We start from the raw sequence: 21,913 nt of genomic DNA, 5'->3' as shown, positions 1-21,913 counted from the left end.
GGGACAGGGTACCCAGGTGACAGGGAAGGTCAGCAAAATGATAACATTTACATCTTTCTCTTATAATAAAAAGGAGGGGAATTCTTCCTGCTTATTTGTGGGCATCGAAGTCTTGGGGGACCTGAGAAAGCTGGGTACTGGTCACATCCTGGGGTAGCTGATTGCTTCACTCTGGTCCAGGATTTGGGGTGTGGAACTGTCCAGTGTCTCTTGGACCTGGCAAGGTGTTGGCAGAGCAGAGGAGGAGGTTAAAGTTAAATGAAAAGTGAACAAGAGAAAGCTGGCTTTTTGATTTGGAAGGCAGGAGAGGAGATACACTGCAGGTAGGTCTCTGTGGGTAATGAGCGCCCCAGCATAAAAGTAAGTTTTTAAAAACATAGCTGATGGCTTAAAGGTAGCTGGTGACAGGTCTGTAGTAATAGGGGGCGTCGGGGCTGCGTCCCCAGCACCCCAGCCACCCGCACGCCTAGCTTATGCCCGAAATAACAACACACAAACTATATTCATTTAAACACTGCTTGGCCCATTCTCTTCTAGGCTAATTCTCACATATTAATTTAATTTAGCCCATTTCTAATCATCTGTGTGTAGCACCCCAAGGTGCGCATACCGGGGAGATTCTAGCCTAGTCCATCCTGGGTTGGAGCTTCATCCCGGGAGCGGGGCATGGCGTCTCTCTCAGGCGTCTGCTCCTGAGAGGAGAGCTGTTGAGACTGAGCTCACTTCCTCTTCCTCCCAGTATCCTGTTCTGTTTACTCCTCCCACCTATCCTCTAACCAATAAAATGGGCCAAGGCAGTTCCTTTATTAGCCAATGACCTTCCTCCATCACAGGTCATATAGCTAGGGGCAGCCAAGCCACCACTGGAGTGCGGTTGCCTGCCAGTAGGCTGCCTGCCCTGTTTGGCTAGGGGCGAGACCTCATGTGGAGAACCTGCTGCAGGCACTCTGGCTGGGGCAGAACTTCACAAGTCTGTGACTGCTCCCTTTCTTAAGCTCAAACAAAATGGCGGGTGGTTGCCCACGTGACTTAACTCTTTACATTTAACGGTCCACTGGTAGAAGTTAGAGATGTATATGGTTTTGTCAGCCTGTTTCCCATGCGTGAGGCAGAAAAATAGACAACTGGCTCAGGCCTTTATCTATTCGTCCACAAGATAATGGGGGCTGAGAAAGAGCCGTCGTCTGAGATGCACAAGGCCAAGAGGGGGATCATATCCCAAAAAGGATCCATAGATCCGAGGGGCCCTGGACCCGAAAAAACGAATGCACTGTTCAGTGTGTGCAGTACTAGAGCAGAGCCCGAGAGAACCTTGCTGGTGGGAAGAGCCTGCGGTGATCTTACCAATTGTCTCAGCTGATGGACAGAAAGTTGGAAAGTGGGCTGCTAGAAGGTCCAGGTTCAGGAGTTTCACCCACACTGCAGCAGTGGCAGAAACAGTGCTCCATGAAAGGAAGAGTGACAGATTCCTCCCCCACGAGGGAGAAGGCGCTGCACTGGCAGCAGCGGCACAGAGTGATTACATACTGAAACGAAAGGCAGATAGACAAACATTGGAAAAAGTAGGCTGCAATTTCAACTAATAACTACTGGCAAAATGTAAGCTGATGATAGGTGAGTGGGCACAAACCGAACACCTATGTCGTCACGTGGACTTGGGGGCCCAAGCAAGGGGCTTTAAGCCCCATGGGCAAGCGGTTAACCAGTACTGAGCCATTTTTCCGTGGGAAACCACTGCTGAGCAATTGAACACTCATGGAGGCATGGCCAGATGTGTGGAAGGAACCTGCCGTTTGATGTTAGGTGTAGAATTCCAGTGATGGTTAACTTGTAAAGGTGACCTTATTGAGGGGTTGCAGTTTTCAGGATCCCTAGCAGTCCTCAGCTGCAAGGGTTAGCCTGCTGAGTTCACAACACCAATGAAAGATTTTATGGTGGAGTGACCCTGGAACATCCCCTGGCGGGTGGGAGACAGACAGATATTCATTGCTTTATTCTGTATAAAATTATTTAATGGGTAAGGGGATTATGGAGATAAGTGGGGAGAGAATGGGGAAGAGGGAGGCAGTAGTTGCCTCTTCAGAGGGACAGAGGGGGTGGTGGATAGAGAAAAGAAGTGAGATTAGCTAGCCTCTGGGAGGGGGGATTGGGTAGGTGGAGCTTGTCTCTTAAAGGGACAGGGTACCCAGGTGACAGGAAAGGTCAGCAAAATGATAACAGACAGTGTAAGTCCTGGTCTCTGCCCATGGAGGCCCCGTCCCTGTGCCCACCAAACCTTAACCCCCTCCCTGGAGAAAGGTACCCCTCCCTGGAGAAAGGTCAAGACAGCCCGCCAAAATCCACCCGAGAGTGCAGGAATCCCATTAAACCTAGATATTTTTTAATTTGGCTTGTTGTGATTTGGCTTGATTGGGATTTTTGCGTCAGCAGATAGCTCACGTTAGGAAAATTCCTAACAGACATAGAAAATGTTGGGGTTGGGTTTGTAGCCTGGTGAGGCACAGAACATGACAGGGTGCAGGGCACATCACTTACAGACTCTACAGAGAAGAGGGCAGCACACCCATGGATGGCCATCCAAAGCATATGTTTTGCCAGCAATGAGAGAGAGAGAGAGAGAGAGAGAGAGAGAGAGAGAGAGAGAGAGAGAGAGAGAGAGAGAGAGAGAGAAAGGAACCTAAGGACTACAGCATTTATTAGGATCTAGGATATAATCATCAATGCAGCGTTCGCAAAGAGAATGTGATGGGTGGGGGCGAATAGACTCAGATTCTTTGGAGTCCCCCAGTGACTCCACAGTTCCTGGAGGACACATGGGTTAGCAGAGCCATTCAACCGCTGCACCTAGAGGCCTCACTAACAACAGCTGTGTAAGCAGCTGTCCGGGCCGGCCACCCTGGGAGCTTGATGAGATAGACTGGAAACTTTGGAGATTGTGGGGTCTGAAGCCTCCTAATGTGAGCCTTGATTATTTCCTAGTACTCAAGTGGAATCTTTTACCTGGCAGGGTGGATTGTTTGTTTTCTAGCTGGTTTACTCCAGGGTAGTCAGTGAATAGCCAAACAGATGTGTTTCCACCCTCTTTACCTCCCACAGTGAAGAATACCCCACTCATTACTACTATAGCATGTGAAAATACCCCTAGTACAGAGCGTGGACTGTATGTCTTAGTGCATACAATAAACTGGATGTGGTTGATAGGATGAGCATCTCAGTGACACCCCAAGAAAATACTTTCAGTATGCTTTACCTTATCCTTCACTCTCTACTGAACATCATAAAGACAGTTCTTCAGCTTGTATGGGAATATTGTGAAAAACAAGTTGGGGAAAATGTTGTGAAAAACAAGGAGTGCGAACATGAGGAGAGACAGTCCTGGAAATTGACTAGGCTCTATCAAGGAGGAACGAGAATAGTAGAAATGATCTATTCTCTGATAAGAACATCCTGTGGCTTCCCTTGGCTTTAGCAGACAACATCCCCATCGGTTTGAAAGAGATTTTGTACCAGTATTCCAGGTTGAAAAGAGAATGGACAGAAAGCATGCTCCACCCCCAGTTGACAGGGTTCCTTTATCAGCTTTCCCCAGAATCGAAGAGATGACTTTTGTCATTTCTCATTGGCAAGAATGTGGTTACATTTCTACAAGGGAAGCCAGAAAATGTAGTCTTTTGTCTTGAAATGAGGCAGTGACCCTAACTAAAAAATAAGGAATCCGTGTATTTATTTAGTGTCAGAGATAAAAACACTGCCTGTGCATAGACTCCACCCCTGAGCTGCGTTGCCAGACCTCTATGATTGTTATTAAACTGAAGCCTTCGGCTTACTGATCTTTCTGTGTGACATACACCTGTTATTCCAGCACTGTGGAGGCTGAGAAAGAAGGATTGTTAGTGCAAAACAAGCATCTGGGTGACATGTAAAGACCTTGTTAAAAAAAAAATTCATTGATCTGATTTTAAGTAAAAATTTAGAGAAAGAATGAGGAAGAGAAACTGTTTTTCCTATGGGGCATACTAGAAACAAGTGGACTCCTTTCAAACAACTAGTGAGTGATGGAATCCCTGATTATCATCTATCAAAGTGCTCACCCCCCAGCACATACACACATGCCCCATAGACCTTAGAAAGAATCCAGATGTGAAAATAGATAGATGCAGCCTTCTAATTTGGAATATATTGAAGAGCCAGCCTCCTCCATCTTAGACTTGAACACCATCTGATAGTAAAGAAAAGTAAGTTCTGTTTGGATGGAAACATCACTCCAGTCCCTGGCATCCACATATCCAGAGTCTGGAATGTTTGAGTGGGGGCTCTACCCCAAGCCCCTTCACTAGAGCTGCCTCAGTCTGGACTCTGCCCCTGAGAATGCCCACCATCTGCAGCCCCACCCCTGAAGGTATTAAAAGTCCCTACCTTGTGGGCTCCTTAACTTCCCCTGAGGCCACCAAGGAATGCTGTGCTGAGAATAATTTCCTGGATCTATTAATTCAGTTTGATTGGCTTATTACATCAATGGTGGTGGATTCCCATTAACCTGGAAATAAACTTAATAGATTCATTCTTGTTTATGATTAAACCTCTGTTTCCCAAGGACTGACCTATGCCCCATCTGTAACCTTCACTACAAATGGTTCTGTACTGCTTGTTCCAGAATGGCAATCGTATCTTTGTTTCAAACGGTTGTTTATAGCCATCTTGCAACCCTTCCTTTGTTTCAAAGAGCTAAACGACCGCCTGTGACTGCCTTGTTAGGCCCACTTTGCAAGCACATCTTGGTTTCAGGAGTTAGGGTTGACTTGTTCTGCTCCTGTAACCTCACCTATGTTGTCTGCCAAATCCCCCATTTGGAAACCTCCTACTACAACCAATGCTGACGTCTCAAAGCCTGCCTTAGGGAGAGGCAGTCCGTGTACACGAATTAAAAACATGCTTTAAGGGCTGGAGAGGTGGCTCAGTGGTTAAGAGCACTGACTGCTCTTTCAGAGGTCCTGAGTTCAATTCCCAGCAACCACATGGTGGCTCACAGCCATCTATAATAAGACCTGGCGCCCCCTTCTGGCTTGCGGGCACACATGGGAGGAATGTTGTACACATAAAAAGTAAATAGATAGATAGATAGATAGATAGATAGATAGATAGATAGATAGATAGATAGGTATTTTAAAAAACATGCTTTAATTAATTGCTTGTTTTAATTAATTTGGCCATGATGACTTGGGTCAGTGATCTTTCTCCTCCTATCTTTGGGATTAACAATATCATGAAATCTCTCTTGTGTTTGATGAAGGAAATGGGAAAGACCTAGACATATCTATGTCAACAAAAGAGAGAATGGCCCTTGCTTAACCAGTTTCTCTCATCTAATTGTGGCTCTGTAGTAATAACCCCCTGAAAAGCACTGAGTACATTAAAGAAAGAAAATACATTCAGCCAAGTTGATTGTAATAATTATACCAATTAAGCCACTGCCATGTGGCGGTACACAGATTAATGGAAATGGGTTAAATTAATATCTAAGAGTTAGCCAATAAGAAACTAGAGCTAATGGACCAAGCAATGTTTTTAATTAAAAAATACCAATTATAAATTTTGATCCTGATATTTGATTACACACAAATTCATATCACACACACACATACACACACACACACACACACACCCCACACTTCTAGTGAAAATTCACCCCAGATCTAGTACTGAGTCTCATGAAACATACCACACTTGCTTGAATACTTTGATTTTATCTACCCTACATGGAGGAAGAAGCCTTCTTTATACCCACAGGGCAAGTCTTATTTTATTTCCATAGTGGTACTGAATCTAAGGTCTAGCAAATGCTAGATGCATGCTTTACCTTTGAACCATATATTCCCAGTTCCATGGAAGACTGTAGAAGACTTAATTGGCTTTTATTCCTCACTAAGCTGTTTTGGGTTTTCTCTGATTATTCATAGATGTGAACACATCTTTTATCTAGCTTAGGAATCCTGTGTCAGTGATATATTTGCATACAGAGTGGGTGGCAGCGTGAAGACTGTTGCATAGCTGGCTGAACTGTGCTCCACTGGAAGCGCATCCCTGCCTAAGGACCCAGCAGCAGGGCCCAGGCCTTGAAGGACATCCACCTTTCAGGACATAGCTACCACAAACTGACTACAGGCATGGCTCTATCTGGGCTACCATCCCTGAGAACATGCCTCATCAACTTGACACAGACTGATAATAGGACATCAGTTGCTAAAGACAGGCCAAATATTCTGTGATTGGCTGAAACTTGTGTCTAGAAGTGTTCTATGATCTGCAACTTGCTGTTGTAAGATGGGAAATTGACCACAAATCTTCATATCAAGAGCACTGACAGAATCTCGACTTTTAATGTCATTGTTACCATGACTACCCAGACACCTTGGAACTCTTATTTTTTTTAAGATTTATTATTTTTCTGTATGGGTATGTGTATGTCTGCATGAGTTCACTTGCACCAATGTGCTTGCAAGAACAGGTGTTATAGGCAGTTGTAAGTTGCTTCATGTGGGTGCTGTAAATTGAGCTTGGTTTCTTTGAAAGAGCAACTAAACACTCAGCTACTGAGAAGTTTCTCCAACTTGGCCCTCTTGTTTAGGTGATAAGGAGATTTGGTGGTTTTATTAAAAAGAAACATTACAAAATGGCTTCCCACCTAAGGGGAAATGAAACTCTGTGCCCCTTCCCACTCCTTGTACAACTCACAGCTTTTACACTCTCTCCTGCCACACACACCATTTGATCTTTAGGCCCTTCTCCAGTCCCCTTACCCCAGACCTCACTGTCAGGAGAATGTTGCTGGATAGATAAACATTTCCTCTCTTACCTAGAACCCTCAGGGATGTCTGTGGGAAATGCTGAATGTTTTATTCTTTTTAATACAGTAGAATGTATTAACAGTAATATAAGTGATAATTAGTACTCACAAGGTGAATGTGATACTAAACCCTTTCTTCAAAGGGAAGCATTTATCAATGATACTGTGGTCTTGGCTTTGCCCATTCTGAACATCAAAATCTTTGCCTACAGATATTAGGCAATGGTCTGTATCCCAATTATCTAGTTGCTGTAGAAAATGGAAGAAGCAGTTCTCCCAGACTCTAATGAAACCCAATCAGGGAGTAACTGACTCTCAAACTGTGTGTTTTATTTGCAATTGAAATCATGAGACTATGCAGCAGCAGCACATAGTTCTCTTTAGTAACTCATTTAACATTTCCATAAATCCAAAGGGGAAAGTTTTGCTATCCCCATGACTCACAGAGAGATAAGTAACTTGTGTGAGAACACACAATATATGGTTTGGTTTCTAATTTTAAGAAACCTGATGGAGGAAGGTCATTAGTTAAGTAATAAAGAAACTGCTTGGCCCTCATAGATTAAAACATAGGTGGGAGGAGTAAACAAAACAGAATGCTGGGAGGAAGAGGAAGTGAGCTCAGAGGCCATGCTTCCCTCTCCCGGCCAGTCGCCATGAAGCAAGCCGCCAGTTCAGACATGCTGAATCTTTCCCGGTAAGACTGGTGCTACACAGATTACTAAAAATGGGTTAGGTAAAATATGAGAATTAGCCCGTAAGAGGCTAGAGCTAGTGGGCCAAGCAGTGTTTAAATGAATACAGTTTGTATGTTGTTATTTCGGGTAAAGCTAGCCAGTGGCGGGAGCTGGGTGGCGGAATGCAACCCGCAGCTCCCTACAACAGAAACCTGTTCTCTTAAGTTGAATATTTTTTCTATCTTCTTCCTTCCTTCCTTCCTTTCTTTCTTCCTTTCTTTCTTTCTTTCTTTAGATTGTTGAGACAAGGTTTCTCTGGCTGTCCTGGCCTCGAACTCATAGATGTGTGCCACCACCGCCCAGCTTAACCAGCACATTTTATGTTGTATACAGCACTCTTTGATTTCTATACCACTCTACTTCCTGCTTTTCTCAGTGAAAAATTGATGATTATCCATAACCAGACATTGCTAGAGAAATTACTTTCATTTTGATTTTTTCTAGACTTAATTTGTGTTGTCAATGTGTTAGAAATATTTCCTAACATGAGCTCCCTGCTGACGCAAAATTCCCAATCAAGCCAAATCAAAACAAGCCAAATTAAAAATAGCCAGGTTTAATGGGAGTTCTGAGCTCTCAGGTGGCCCTGAGGGGGAACCAGGAAGCCTCATGAATGTGACCACAGGGAGGAAGGAAAAGGGACCACATGTTCCTCTTTTGGGGGTTCATTTAAATACCCTGGGTAGTGGTCCTGACCCCACCCCCAGGGAGAGGTCAGGACCTGGCCTGCTGGGATTTGAAGTCCAGACCAGGACTGGGGACTGGGATAGATGCGAGGGGCTGGGGCCTACGCTCCCAACTTGACATTCCAGACTGTTTGGATATAGAGGTGACAGAAAATTAGAGTGGTAATTACGACAAACATTTAGGCTCTCTTTCGGAAAAAAGGGCATAGACTCAAATCTGGATACTTCCCGCGGGTACAGGACGGCGTGGGGACGGGGAAAGCTAGGTGTCCATATTCAGTGAGAAGTGTGGCTGAAAAGGCATCCCATGAACTGTCATCCTGGGGAAGGCAGGCAGGTGTTCCTTGGGCGAGAGGGGGACAGGTTTAGGGGCTTTAGGGTCCACTGGTGTGGTGGCAAGAAGACAACTGTCAACATGTGAACAGAGAAGGGACCTTAAAAGGAGAGGTAGGGTAGGTACCCCACCAGTGGAGGAGTTTGAACTGGGAGGTGATGGTTAAGGAGAAAGGGCCTGTCATAAAGCAACTCGAAAGAGCTCAGGCCCGTGGGGTGGCCCTGAGGTGAGGGCCAAGATAACCTGAGTTCAGTGAAGTTTGGTTAGTTGTTGTTTGATGAGTCCATTGTCCAGGAGGTGTTGAGAGCTTCTGACGCGAGCTCCATGACCCTGAGCCACCACATCTGCTGTTTCACTGGAGACTGGAAACACTTCTATCCATCCTGTAAAAGTGTCCACAAGTGTTAAGAGATAACAAAGTTTTTTATGAGTAGGCATATGGGTGAAATTAACCTGCCAGTCTTTGCCCAGTTGGTGACCATGAAGCTGGTGTAGAGACTGACGTATGTGGAGAGTCCCTTGTGGGTTGGCCTGGGCACACATCTAGCAGGAGGAGTGAACCTGTAAAATAGAATCTTGGGGATGGGTGGAGTCAAAAAGGGCTCCAAGAAGTGGAACAAAGCTTTGGGGAAGCGGCTAAAGATATCTCCACCCAGTGAAGGTGCTGGGCAAGCAGGTATCACTAAGAAAGGATGAGAGAAAAATTGTCCTGCAAGAATGAAGGGCAGTGGCAAAATTTTAAGTGGGGAGGAACGGGTCCCGTCTACTTCCATAGCTGAAATTGGTGAGGGAAACTTAATGTCCAAGTGAGAATAAAAGTAATGGACTTACCTGCTACCTGCAGCTTCACCTTAGGTTTGGGTAGGGTTATGGAATAAACCAAGTCTGGGCAGCATCAATCCTCTGCAAGGCTGTGATGTTTGAAAGCTGGCACAGTTTCACTTGCTGATAGTGATGAGGCCGGACCTCCGTGGCTTGGCACAGAGGACAAGCCCGCATGGGGGCACTGTGATTTCCAGTGTCCAGGGTGCTGGCAGATAGGGCACAACCTCGGAGCAGGTGTAGTGCAATATCATGCCATGTGACCTTTTAGGCCACACTTGAAACAGTTTGCCTGCTGAGGTTTACCAGGATAGAGCCTGTGGTTGGCTTCCCTTGTCCCCATTCCTGTGACCTTAGGTCAGCTGCTAAGGCCTGGGCCTGTAGATTGTTGTAGCTTTGTCTGTTGGGAAGACTCAGCTGATTTCTTTAGGGGAATTAAAAACTTTAAAGGCCATTTTCACCTATTTTTGTATAGGAGTTTGGGGACCATCCTCAACCTTTTTTAACTCTTTCCTAACATTTGGTACTAACTGAGGGGAAAAAAATGGGTAAGCAGAAGGATTAGTAGAAAAAGAACCTAGCTGCTTTTCTATCTGAGAGAAATTTGGAAGAGAAAAGGGAGCATGTGAGGGGCTAGCCCAGTGTGCAGAAGGGGTCCAGGAGTGGAGTGACGAGGTAGAAGGGGGAGGGGAAAGTGGGTAAGGTGAAAGTTGACCTTGAACCTCCCAGTTGGGAAAGGGAGGGGAAAGAATGTTGCTCCACCAGAGGGGGTTGGGAAGTGTGGGCTTGAGGGAGTCGGGGAGAGGCCAGTGGCTCCGGCGGTGGTGCTGTGAGACACTGGCTCCTAAGGGGGGGGGGGGGGGGGGAGGTGAGAGCACAGAGACCAAAAACTATGGACATATATATATGTAAGCTCTGTTCATTTGTATCAGACAGGCTCAATTTAAAAAGATTTTTGTATGAGGCATGACAGGGGCAACAGCGGACCTGGCTTTGAACTGTAAGTGCCCATTTTAGAGTCTATGCCCAACCACGTGGCCTAAGCCCACTTTAGCATGTCTGCCAAAATGGCTTTTAGGTCCAAATGGGGCTGCAGAGATTGAATGTCTGGCATCCTAAGACAAACAGATCTCTGCCTCAGCCAAGCCTGGTCCCTTGACTGCCGCTGGGAATTGGACCCCTGGCTTGAGCTCATTACTTCAACAGGAATCCGAAAAACAACAAAAATAAGTACGAGTGGGTCCCCCCAAAACACTATAGCATAGACAAGAAAAGGGACTCACCAAGACGCAACTGCTTTAGCCCAAAAGCCAATTTCAGCATGGTGTGGTGAGCTCGTATTGTAGACTAGGGGAGCTTTCAACACGCAGCCAGCCGCGTGGAAAGTCCCGCCCTAGCTTGGTGGGACCTCCAAAATTTTAGAAATATTTCCTAACGTGAGCTCCCTGCTGACACAAAACTCCCAATCAAGCCAAATTAAGAAATATCCAGGTTTATTGGGAGGTCTGTACTCTTGGAACCGGGAACGTGACCACCGGGAGGAAGGAAAAGGGACCACATGTTCCTCTTTGGGGGGCTCATTTAAATACCCTGGGGAGTGGTCCTGACCCCTCTCTGACCCCATCCCCAGGGAGGGGTCAGGACCTGGCCTGCTGGGATTTGGAGTCCAGATGAGGCCTGGGAGCTAGGATAGATACGAGGGACTGGGGCCTATGCTCCCAACTTGACACAATGTTCAAGTGATAAATCAACTTCTGAGTGTCTCGTTACCATCCCTGTTGGGATTTATTAAGCTAGGGTCTATATGATAGCATCATATATTAACATCGCTAGCCCAAAGCTACATTTTCTAGAACTTCTTTTCCTGTGTAATTCTTTGCTTTCTGTCATTTCCTAAGAGAGTACATTAAGTACCAACCTCCTAGTAAATGAATCTAGCTCATACTTTTTTCATCTCTAGGTGATGCATGGATGTCTTTACAGAAGAACCATCCCTGGTTTTCCTTGGTCCAGAAAGCAAAGGAGAAAAACAAATTATCTGGCCTTCCTCTCCATCACATATTTAGCATGATGGTAGCAGTAAGCAGAGGACCAGGGTTTGGGACCCAGCACCCATATATCAGCTGATAACTGTCTGTAGCTCCAGTTCCAGGGGATCTGGCACCCCCTTCTGATCTCTGTGGTCACCAGGCGTGTACACAGTGCACATACATAAATATAGACAAAACTCTCATGTACATAAAATAAAAATAGTGCTTAAAATATCAGTGAATAAATAGATAAACAAAATATGTTGTATCCTTGTAATGAAAGATTATTCATCCAAAGAAAGGAAAGAAATAGTAACACATGCTGCAGTGTTGATAGCACTAAAATACATTGTTACGTGACAGAAGTCAAATGCCAGCGTTCTAAGATTGAATAGGTCTACTTGTATTTGAAATATAAAGAGACAAAGAAACAAAAAACACATTAGTGTTTATTTTTATTACTCTAAATTTGTATGTGCATGCACGTACACACACGTGAGTGTAGATGCCTACAAACACCAGAAATATCAGATCACCTGAAGCTCGAATTACTGGTTCTTTTAGCTGTCTCATGGCAGTACTGAGACTCAAACTGGACAGGTCCTCTGAAAGAGCAGTGTATGATCTTAACCATGGAGCCATCTCTCAAGCACCATACATTCGGGATTTGGTGGGGGCCAGGGATATTGAGACAAAGAGGAAATGGGAAATGAATGCTGATATAGCATTTCCTTTGTGGTAATGAAAGTGTATTTGTCTTACAATTTTTAACATAAATACTGTATTGCACATGTCTAAAACATAAGCATATAAGCTTATAGTTCCTTCCGTATTTTGCATGTCCAATCCCAGTTCTGGTTAAGTGGAGACAGGGAAATCCTTGGGACTTGCTGGCCAGTCACCCCAGACTGGCCTGAGCTGCAGGCCAGTGAGAGATGCTGTCTCAAAAACAGATGTAGGTTCCTGAGGAATGACATCTGAGTTTGACTTCTGACTTCCACACACAAGTGCACACATGTAAAAAACACTTGCACACACGTTCACATCAGCACACTTGAACATTAACCCATTCATGTCCAAAATGTGCTGAAACGTGATTAGACTTGACATTTTAGAGAGATACAGTTCACAGATCTGGCACATTTTGCTGGTTTTCTCTCTCTCTCTCTCTCTCTCTCTCTCTCTCTCTCTCTCTCTCTCTCTCTCTCTCTCTCTCTCTCCCCTCTCTGTTCCTCCATCTAATGAGTAGACATAATCCCTCTCACTATGAGTACAGATACAATATGTATAATATTTCTCTTTATATATACACAATAGTGAAGGAATCCAGCAGATGATAAAGAATCATCTTCATATTTCTCCCCCCCCCGAAGTTTTATACAAATAAGAAGTTTTAAGATACCTACACTTTTATTCTGCATTTTATACTATTTAGGGCAGATGCTTTAGTAAAGTAAAATTTGAATAAATATAACAGAAGTATTTGAAATGCACAGTTTTTATCAAATTTTGGCATATGTTTTAATACCTTGTCCAAACTTCGTCACTGCTCAAAGTTTACTTTCACCTCTTTGTGACCTTTTCTATGCTTCTTCATCCCTTTCCCTTAGCAATCACTGAAAAGGTTTCTGACTATAGATTCATTTGCATATTCTAGAATACATGCAAATGGAATCAGACAGTATGTGCCCCTTTCTGTGCAACTTCATTCATTCAAAATAATTACTGTGCATAGATTGGCTAGATCACATGGTAAACACATATGTGTTAACTTTTTATGAAATTGTCTAGCTCTTTTAACTGTGCCAGTTGACCTTGTTCATGGTAGTGAATGAGGGTTTCATTTCAGCCATATTTTCTCCAACAGTTCTTAAAGCTGATCACTATTTTAATTTTAGTCATTGTAAATAGGAATGCTGTAGGTATGCACTGACACATCATTATGGCTTGAATGTGAATTTCTCTAACAATGCTGGACATTGTTTCTGTGTCTATCTTCCCCATTTACTTAGAGTTCGGCTGGAAAAGCTGTTTATTCACATGTGCTTGGTTTTAACAGTCATTCATATGTGCTGGGTATGCGACTGTAAAAATGTCCTCCCCGTCTATGCTTTACTTTCTAGTTCTTTGAAGACATCATTTGAAGAGAAAAAAAATCATTTTGATGAAGTTCCTTTACCGTTTTTTCTATTATGGATCACATATTTTGTGCCATATTTAGAATCTTTTCCTATCCCAGTCCCAGAAAGATTTTCTCCTCTTTTCTATTTTAGATATGGGTCAAGGTTTTTGTTTATTATTGGCAAAGCTGCATAATAATTTTAGGATCATTTGTTGAAAACATTAACCTTGCTTTATTGTATTTTTATCAGAAAGCAATTGACTACACTCATACATGTGCATATATCTGAATTTGCTATTTTGTTTCACTGGTTAATTTGCTATCTTTATTTCAACACCCCCATTACCGTCATGAATGTAGTTTTAATAAATCTTGAAGTTACAAGGTGTTATTCATTTAAATTTGCTTTTCTTTTCCAAGTTTTTGTGCTAGGTATATTGCGTTTCCATGCTCCATATAGTAATGCTTTGTTAACTTCTACCCCAAAAAAATTCATTGAGTTTTATTGGATTCTGTTGAATGAATAGACATTTGAATCTTCTGACCAATGAACTTTAATTTCAGCAACATTTATTGATTTTACATGTCTTAGTATTTTTGTGCTGTTGAAGGAGGTACCATTTTAGATGTACATTCCTAACTAAAACTACATTATAGAGAACTTACTACTTCTAAATACATTTTCATGGGTTCCTTTGGATTTTTTTTTTTTTTTACAGAAACAGTCATGTTATCTTTGGTTAGTCAGGTTCACTTTACTCTTCTTACTCTGAAAGGATTTAATTTCCCTTTCTTACCTGATTTTCAGTGGCTAAAACTTATAGTACAAATTTAAAAAAAAGCAACAAGAATAGTCTATTAAGAAGTTGTGACAAAACACCATGACCAAAAGCAGCTTGCGGAGGAAAGGGCTCATTTCAGGTTATAGCTTATTGTCCACCATGAAGAGGAGTCAGGGATGGAAGCCAAGGCAGGAACCTGGGACAGAGACCATGGGGAAGTGCTGCCTACTGGCTTGCTCTTCATGGTTTCTTAGTTTGCTGCTTTTTTGTGCATCCCAGGACCATGTGCCCAGAGGTAGTACCAACAGTGGGCTGGGCCCTCATGCATTGATGATTAACCAGGAGAATGCCCTACAGACATGCTCACAGACCCATATGATGGGAGCAATTTTTCAATATATGTTTTCTCTTCCCAACTGACTCTACTTAGTTTTGAGTTGACAAAAACCTAACCAGTACAGAGGAAAATGATTTTTTTTCAAGGATGGTGTTTTTGCTAGATTGAAGTTTTATTCTAGTCTTAGCTTGCTGACCTGTCTTACCAGAAATACAATAATATGCATGTGTTGATAGCATAGATTTCTTTTTTATTATAGGGGATTATCTTGATTAAGTAATGGATGACAAAATTCATTTTTATTCCTAAACTCCAATTGTCCATGAGGATTCATTTTTTATATTAAATATTTTATTTAATTTCTAGTGAAAGACCCCCACAGTATAGACAAACAGCTAAGCAGCAGCAATGCCAGGCTTAAACTTTGGAGCAACGCAAGTAACATTAGAGCAGGGAAGTTCGACTTGAGAACAAGGGCGGAGAAGCCAGGCAAGATATCTGCGGTCAGCCGGTCAGCCATCTGGCCCCAAGCGATAAGGAACCCGCAGCTGGCCTGCTCTAATGAGAACCTCCCGTTTGCTTAGGGAAACAGGATGCCTATAGTCAGCACATGTGCCCAACTTAGAATATCAGTAATTCACAGAAGAGACAACTCCCCCTATGAAAGATCCCAGCTTGGCTGCTGTAACGTCATTTCACAAAGCTTTTGATGAACGACTGTAAGTGCAGAGTAAGGTCAGGGTCCCTGGCTGCAAAACAGGATATTTATATCCATAGATTCGGGCAGGACATCAATTAACAGGATATCTGTTCCCATACATCTGTGCTGGGAGAGGAAAAACCACCTGTGCCCCTTGCCCCATTCCAACTGACCACTAACGATGCATTTGCTTCTGTAATCTGCTTCTGCTGCCCTCTTTCCTATAAAAAGACCTTCCCCCAGTCTGCAGGCGCGCTTTGTCTCCCGAGAGACTAAGTCGCCCCAGGTACCTGTGTACTGAATAAAGCCTCTTGCTATTTGCATCCGAAGAGTGACTCGCTGTTCCTTGGGAGGGTCTCCTCAGCCTGAAAGACTGCCCACCACTGGGGTCTTTCATTTGGAGGTTCCACCGAGATTTGGAGACCCCTGCCCAGGGACCACCGACTCACCACCGGGAGGTAAGCTGGCCAGCACAATTGTTTTCTGTCTGTCTTCTGTCTTTTATGTTTGCGCCTGCGTTTGTACTGGTTAGCTAATCAGATTTGTATTTGGCGGACCCGGGGAGGAGCTGACGAGCTTGTACTCCCCACCGCAGCCCTGGGAGACGTCCCAGTGGCGTTTGGGGGCCCGATTCGTGGCCCATTTTCAGTTTGTGAGTCGCGTGGAACTGGGACTGTTGGGGGCTGCCCCACTGTCTGAGGGATTCGTGACTCTTTTGGGAGACGAGGAGCCCGGGTCCTCAAAGTCTCCGTTTGAATTCTTGCTTTCGGTTTTATGCCAAAGCCGCGCTGCGAGTTTCTGTGTCTGTCTAAGTTGTATTTTGTTTGTCTGTCTAATTGTTACTGTCACCGCGGTTGAGAGAATGGGCCAATCTGTAACCACCCCTCTAAGTCTGACTTTACAGCACTGGCGAGACGTCCAAGACATTGCAAATTACCAGTCAGTGGACGTTCGGAAGAGATGCTGGGTAACTTTCTGTTCCTCGGAATGGCCCACGTTCAATGTGGGCTGGCCAAGGGATGGTACTTTTGACATCAATGTTATCTTACAGGTAAAGGCTAAAGTGATGGATCCTGGCCCTCACGGGCATCCAGACCAGGTCGCGTATATCGTGATCTGGGAGGCGATGGCTTATGACCCACCGCCCTGGGTCAAGCCTTTCGTCACCCCGAAACCCCCTCTGCACCTACTTTACCCCCTCCACTCCTTCCCACCCCAACGGGACCTCCGCCCCACTCCTCCCTGTACCCAACCCTCACCAAATCCCCGGTGCCCAAGCCCCCTCCTCCAAAAGTCTTGCCCCCAGATGACTGGTGGACCTCCTCACGGAGGGCCCTCCCCCATGTCAGGAGCCAGCTCCACGGACTCCGAATGAGGCTGACTCAACTGAAAGAAAAGAAGAACAAGCAGCGCCGGCCTCTGCTGGTCCTTCTCCGATGGCCGCACGCCTGAGGGGACGGAGGGACCAGCTGCATGCAGCGGATACAACCTCCTCACAGGCATTCCCTCTTCGCACGGGAATGAACGGCCAACTGCAGTACTGGCCATTCTCCTCCTCAGACCTCTACAACTGGAAAAATAATAACCCTCCTTTTTCTGAGGACCCCTCTAGGTTGACTGCTCTGATTGAATCTATTTTGATTACCCATCAGCCTACATGGGACGACTGCCAACAGCTGCTGCAGGCCCTGCTGACTTCGGAGGAACGGCAGAGGGTCCTCCTGGAAGCCCGGAAGGAAGTCCGGGGACCTGATGGCCGCTCCACCCAATTGCCTAATGAAATAGATTCTGCCTTTCCCCTTGAATGCCCCTCTTGGGATTTCACCACGGTGGAAGGTAGGAATCACCTAGCCCTCTATCGCCAGTTGCTCATAGCGGGTCTCCACAGGGCGGCTCGACGCCCAACGAATTTGGCTCAGGTAAAGCAGGTTATACAGGGGTCAGAGGAAACTCCCTCTGCGTTCCTTGAGAGGCTCAAAGAGGCTTACCGCAGATATACTCCCTATGACCCTGATGACCCCGGACAGGAGACCAATATCTCCATGTCTTTTATTTGGCAGTCAGCTCCAGATATCAGACGCAAGCTGGAGCGTCTAGAGAACCTCAGGGAAAGCTCACTCAGGGATCTGCTAAAGGAGGCAGAAAAGATTTTCAATAAGAGGGAGACTCAGGAGGAGAGGGAGGACCGCCTAAGAAAAGAAGCCGAGGAAAGGGAAAAAGAGAGGGACCGCAAGAGACATAAGGAAATGAGTAAACTTTTGGCCACCGTAGTGTCAGGGCAAAGACAGGATAGACAGGAGGGAGACAAAAGAAGGCCACCCCTTGACAAGGACCAATGCGCCTACTGTAAAGAAAAGGGGCATTGGGCAAGGGATTGTCCCAAGAACTCGAGGGGACCCAGGAGACCAAGACCTTCTCAGACCTCCCTCCTAGCTCTGGACGACTAGGGAGATCAGGGCCAGGAGCCTCCCCCTGAGCCCAGGATAACCTTAGATGTTGGGGGGCAACCCATCACCTTCCTAGTTGATACCGGAGCTCAACACTCGGTGCTAACCCGGGACCCCGGACCCCTGAGTGACAAGTCTGCCTGGGTCCAAGGGGCCACTGGTGGAAAACGATACCGATGGACCACAGATCGCAAGCTTCACCTAGCAACTGGTAAGGTGACTCATTCTTTCCTCCACGTGCCTGACTGTCCATATCCGCTCCTAGGAAGGGACTTGCTCACAAAATTAAAAGCCCAAAATTACTTCAAGGAAACCGGAGCACAGGTAGTTGGCCCTCAGGGACAACCCTTACATGTGCTGACTCTCAGCCTAGAAGATGAATATAGGCTGCATGAAAAAGACAGTACCACTGCGGCCCCCACTGAGGCTTATTGGCTGGATCGCTTTCCCCAGGCATGGGCAGAAACCGGGGGAATGGGGCTGGCCAGACAGCAGCCCCCTCTAGTGGTAAGCCTCAAGACAACTGCTACTCCTGTCTCGATTAAACAGTATCCCATGTCTCACGAGGCAAGGGAAGGAATAAGGCCTCACATCAAAAGGCTTCTTGACCAGGGAATATTAGTCCCCTGCCGGTCCCCTTGGAATACCCCCTTGCTGCCCGTGAAAAAGCCAGGGACTGGGGACTATAGACCTGTGCAGGATCTAAGAGAGGTCAATAAACGGGTGGAAGACATACACCCGACAGTTCCTAACCCCTACAATCTGTTAAGTGGACTATCACCCTCATATACTTGGTATACCGTCCTGGACCTCAAGGATGCATTCTTCTGCCTGAGACTGCACCCCAGAAGTCAGCCAATATTTGCCTTTGAATGGAAGGATCCTAAACTGGGGATTTCAGGACAGCTGACCTGGACCAGGTTGCCTCAGGGTTTCAAAAATAGCCCGACCCTGTTCGATGAGGCCCTACACCGAGACTTAGCGGATTTCAGGGTGAGGCATCCTGGCCTGATGCTGTTACAGTATGTTGATGATCTCTTGTTAGCTGCTACTTCGGCTCAGGACTGTATAAAAGGAACTGAGGCATTACTACAAGCCTTGGGGGATCTAGGGTACCGAGCTTCTGCCAAAAAGGCCCAAATATGCCAACGGCAGGTCACCTACCTAGGGTACCAAATCAGAGAAGGACAGAGGTGGCTAACGGAGGCCAGGAAAGACACAGTTATAAAAATCCCTACACCCCGGACACCCCGCCAGCTGAGAGAGTTTCTAGGGACAGCGGGATTCTGCCGGCTCTGGATCCCCGGATTCGCGGAACTGGCAGCCCCTTTGTACCCACTGACTAAGCAGGGGGTGATGTACTCATGGGGATCGGATCAGGACGAGGCTTTTCAGAAAATCAAACGGGCTCTGCTCACAGCCCCAGCCTTAGGCCTCCCTGACCTGACTAAGCCTTTTGATTTGTTTGTCGACGAGAAGCAAGGATATGCAAAAGGGGTCTTGACCCAGAGGCTGGGGCCCTGGCGGCGGCCAATAGCCTACCTATCCAAGAAATTGGACCCCGTGGCCACAGGATGGCCCCCATGCCTCAGAATGGTAGCAGCAGTGGCAGTCCTCACCAAGGACGCTGGCAAACTGACTATGGGCCAACCTTTGACCATCCTGGCCCCACACGCAATTGAGACTCTAATCAGACAACCCCCAGATCGCTGGCTCTCCAATGCCCGCATGACCCATTATCAGGCCATGCTCCTGGACTCGGACCGAATCCATTTCGGACCAGTGGTGGCGCTCAATCCTGCAACCCTGCTACCACTCCCAGAGGAGGGGGAGACGGACCAACACGACTGTCTCGAGATCCTTGCGGAAATGCACGGGACCAGACCGGACCTGACGGATCAACCCCTCCGGGATGCGGATGTCACCTGGTACACTGACGGCAGCAGCTTTCTGCGGGAAGGTGAGCGAAAGGCGGGTGCAGCGGTAACCACGGAGACCGAGGTGATCTGGGCACAGCCTCTGCCTGCGGGGACTTCTGCGCAGCGAGCAGAGCTTGTCGCCTTGACACAAGCTTTGAGGATGGCAGAAGGTAAGAAGCTCAATGTCTATACTGACAGCCGATATGCTTTTGCCACTGCTCATGTTCATGGGAAAATATACAGAAGAAGAGGGCTACTGACTTCAGAAGGAAAGGAAATTAAAAATAAAACAGAGATCTTAGCCTTGTTAAAAGCTTTATTTCTGCCTCGGAAACTGAGCATTATACATTGCCCAGGACACCAGAAAGGAGACAGCCCTGAGGCTCGAGGAAACCGGCTGGCTGATGAAGCCGCCAAACAGGTGGCCCTGCAGGTTCCGCTAGCCATACTGCCCATGCACCAAGATAAGAGAGACCCCCTCAAATATGATGAGGAGGATCTAAAGCTCCTGGCAGACATGGGAGCGGAGCAGGACCAGAAAACGGGCGAATGGACATGGAAGGGAAAAACAGTGATGCCGATGGCATACACTTATAAGATGCTTGATTACTTACATAAATTGACCCATCTAAGCCCCCGAAAGATGAAAACTTTGTTAGACCGGCAGGAAACTTTTTGCTATTTACTGGGGCGAGACAGCATCCTCCAAAAAGTTATGGACAAATGTAGAGCATGTGCACAGGTAAATGCAGGAAAAACCAAGGTGGGACAGGGGGTGCAAATCCGCGGACATCGACCAGGAGTACAATGGGAAATTGACTTTACTGAAATAAAACCAGGCATGTATGGATACCGGTACTTATTGGTATTTGTGGACACCTTTTCGGGATGGGTGGAAGCCTTCCCGACCAAGCATGAGACCGCAAAAATTGTGACCAAAAAGCTGCTGGAAGAAATCTTCCCCAGGTATGGCATGCCCCAAGTGCTGGGCACTGATAATGGACGTGCCTTCGTCTCCCAGGTAAGTCAGTTGGTGGCCAAGCTATTGGGGATTGATTGGAAATTACATTGTGCATACAGACCCCAGAGTTCAGGACAGGTAGAAAGAATGAATAGAACTATTAAGGAGACTTTGACCAAATTAACGCTTGCAACTGGCACTAGAGACTGGGTGCTCCTACTACCCCTAGCCCTCTACAGAGCTCGCAATACACCAGGACCCCACGGGCTCACACCTTTTGAAATACTATATGGGGCGCCCCCGCCCTTCATTAATTTCTTTGACTCCAACATTTCAGACTTTGCTAATAGCCCCTCTCTGGAAGCTCATTTACAGGCACTCCAGATCGTGCAGAGAGAGGTCTGGAAGCCACTCGCTGCAGCCTATAAGGAACAATTAGACAGACCAGCGGTACCTCACAGCTACCAGATTGGCGATACAGTTTGGGTCCGCAGACATCAGACTAAGAATCTGGAACCCCGCTGGAAAGGACCCTACACCGTGCTGCTAACCACTCCAACGGCACTGAAAGTTGACGGCATCGCGGCCTGGGTCCACGCCTCCCACGTAAAAACAGCTCGTACAGAAGGAGATACAGCAGAACCACTATGGAGGGTCCAGCGCTCTCAAAACCCTCTAAAGATAAGACTTACCTGGGGGCCCCATTGACTGGTTTATGGATCTTGTTGGGACTAGGGATGATAGTCCGGGGAGACAGCCCTCACCTGGTACGCTCCCTAAAATGGCAGGTATTGTCCTCGGTCGGAGAAGTTGTCTGGGAAATTCAGGCAAACCATGCGATAGACACCTGGTGGCCCCCACTTACCCCGGATTTCTGCCAGCTTGCAGCAGGATCAGAGATATGGGATATTCCTGATTTGCTACCTACACAGTTAAAGGACCGGGCAGGCAGCCGCTTTTCTCCTGGGGGAAAATTCGGCTGCGGAAGCCCTGAAGGAAGATGCTTCCTGGGGCAATTGGATTTCTATGTCTGTCCCCGGGATGGGCGGGAGCGAGACCAGGTCCGACGCTGTGGAGGATGGGAAAGCTTATTCTGTAATGCCTGGGGATGTGAAACAACCGGGGATGCGTTTTGGAAGCCTAGCTCCTCATGGGACTGGATCACTGTTCATAAGAACTACACCTCCCCTAG

The 21,913-nt window shown here is 46.3% G+C and overlaps 1 protein-coding gene and 1 long non-coding RNA gene across 2 annotated transcripts; one reads left to right on the top strand and one right to left on the bottom strand.

Annotated features, from left to right (window-relative positions):
* Positions 1 to 96: 96 nt before the first annotated feature.
* Positions 97 to 4,475, bottom strand: LOC121442569. Its single transcript, XR_005973573.1, has 3 exons — positions 4,417 to 4,475; positions 1,345 to 1,526; positions 97 to 216 (listed from the first exon to the last, which is right to left on the bottom strand). It is a non-coding gene; the product is annotated as an uncharacterized LOC121442569 (long non-coding RNA).
* Positions 4,476 to 16,830: 12,355 nt separating this feature from the next.
* LOC121442558 lies at positions 16,831 to 21,515 on the top strand. Its single transcript, XM_041644133.1, is given in 2 exon segments — positions 16,831 to 19,930; positions 21,086 to 21,515. Coding segments are annotated over 2 exon segments (3,444 nt in total). The 3' UTR covers positions 21,430 to 21,515.
* The last annotated feature ends 398 nt before the right edge of the window (positions 21,516 to 21,913 follow it).

Source organism: Microtus oregoni, unplaced genomic scaffold (genome assembly GCF_018167655.1).
Source record: "Microtus oregoni isolate MIOR12 unplaced genomic scaffold, Mior012 000092F_000, whole genome shotgun sequence".
Classification (NCBI taxonomy): Eukaryota; Metazoa; Chordata; class Mammalia; order Rodentia; family Cricetidae; genus Microtus; species Microtus oregoni.
This window is presented reverse-complemented; position numbering and strand designations above follow the sequence as displayed.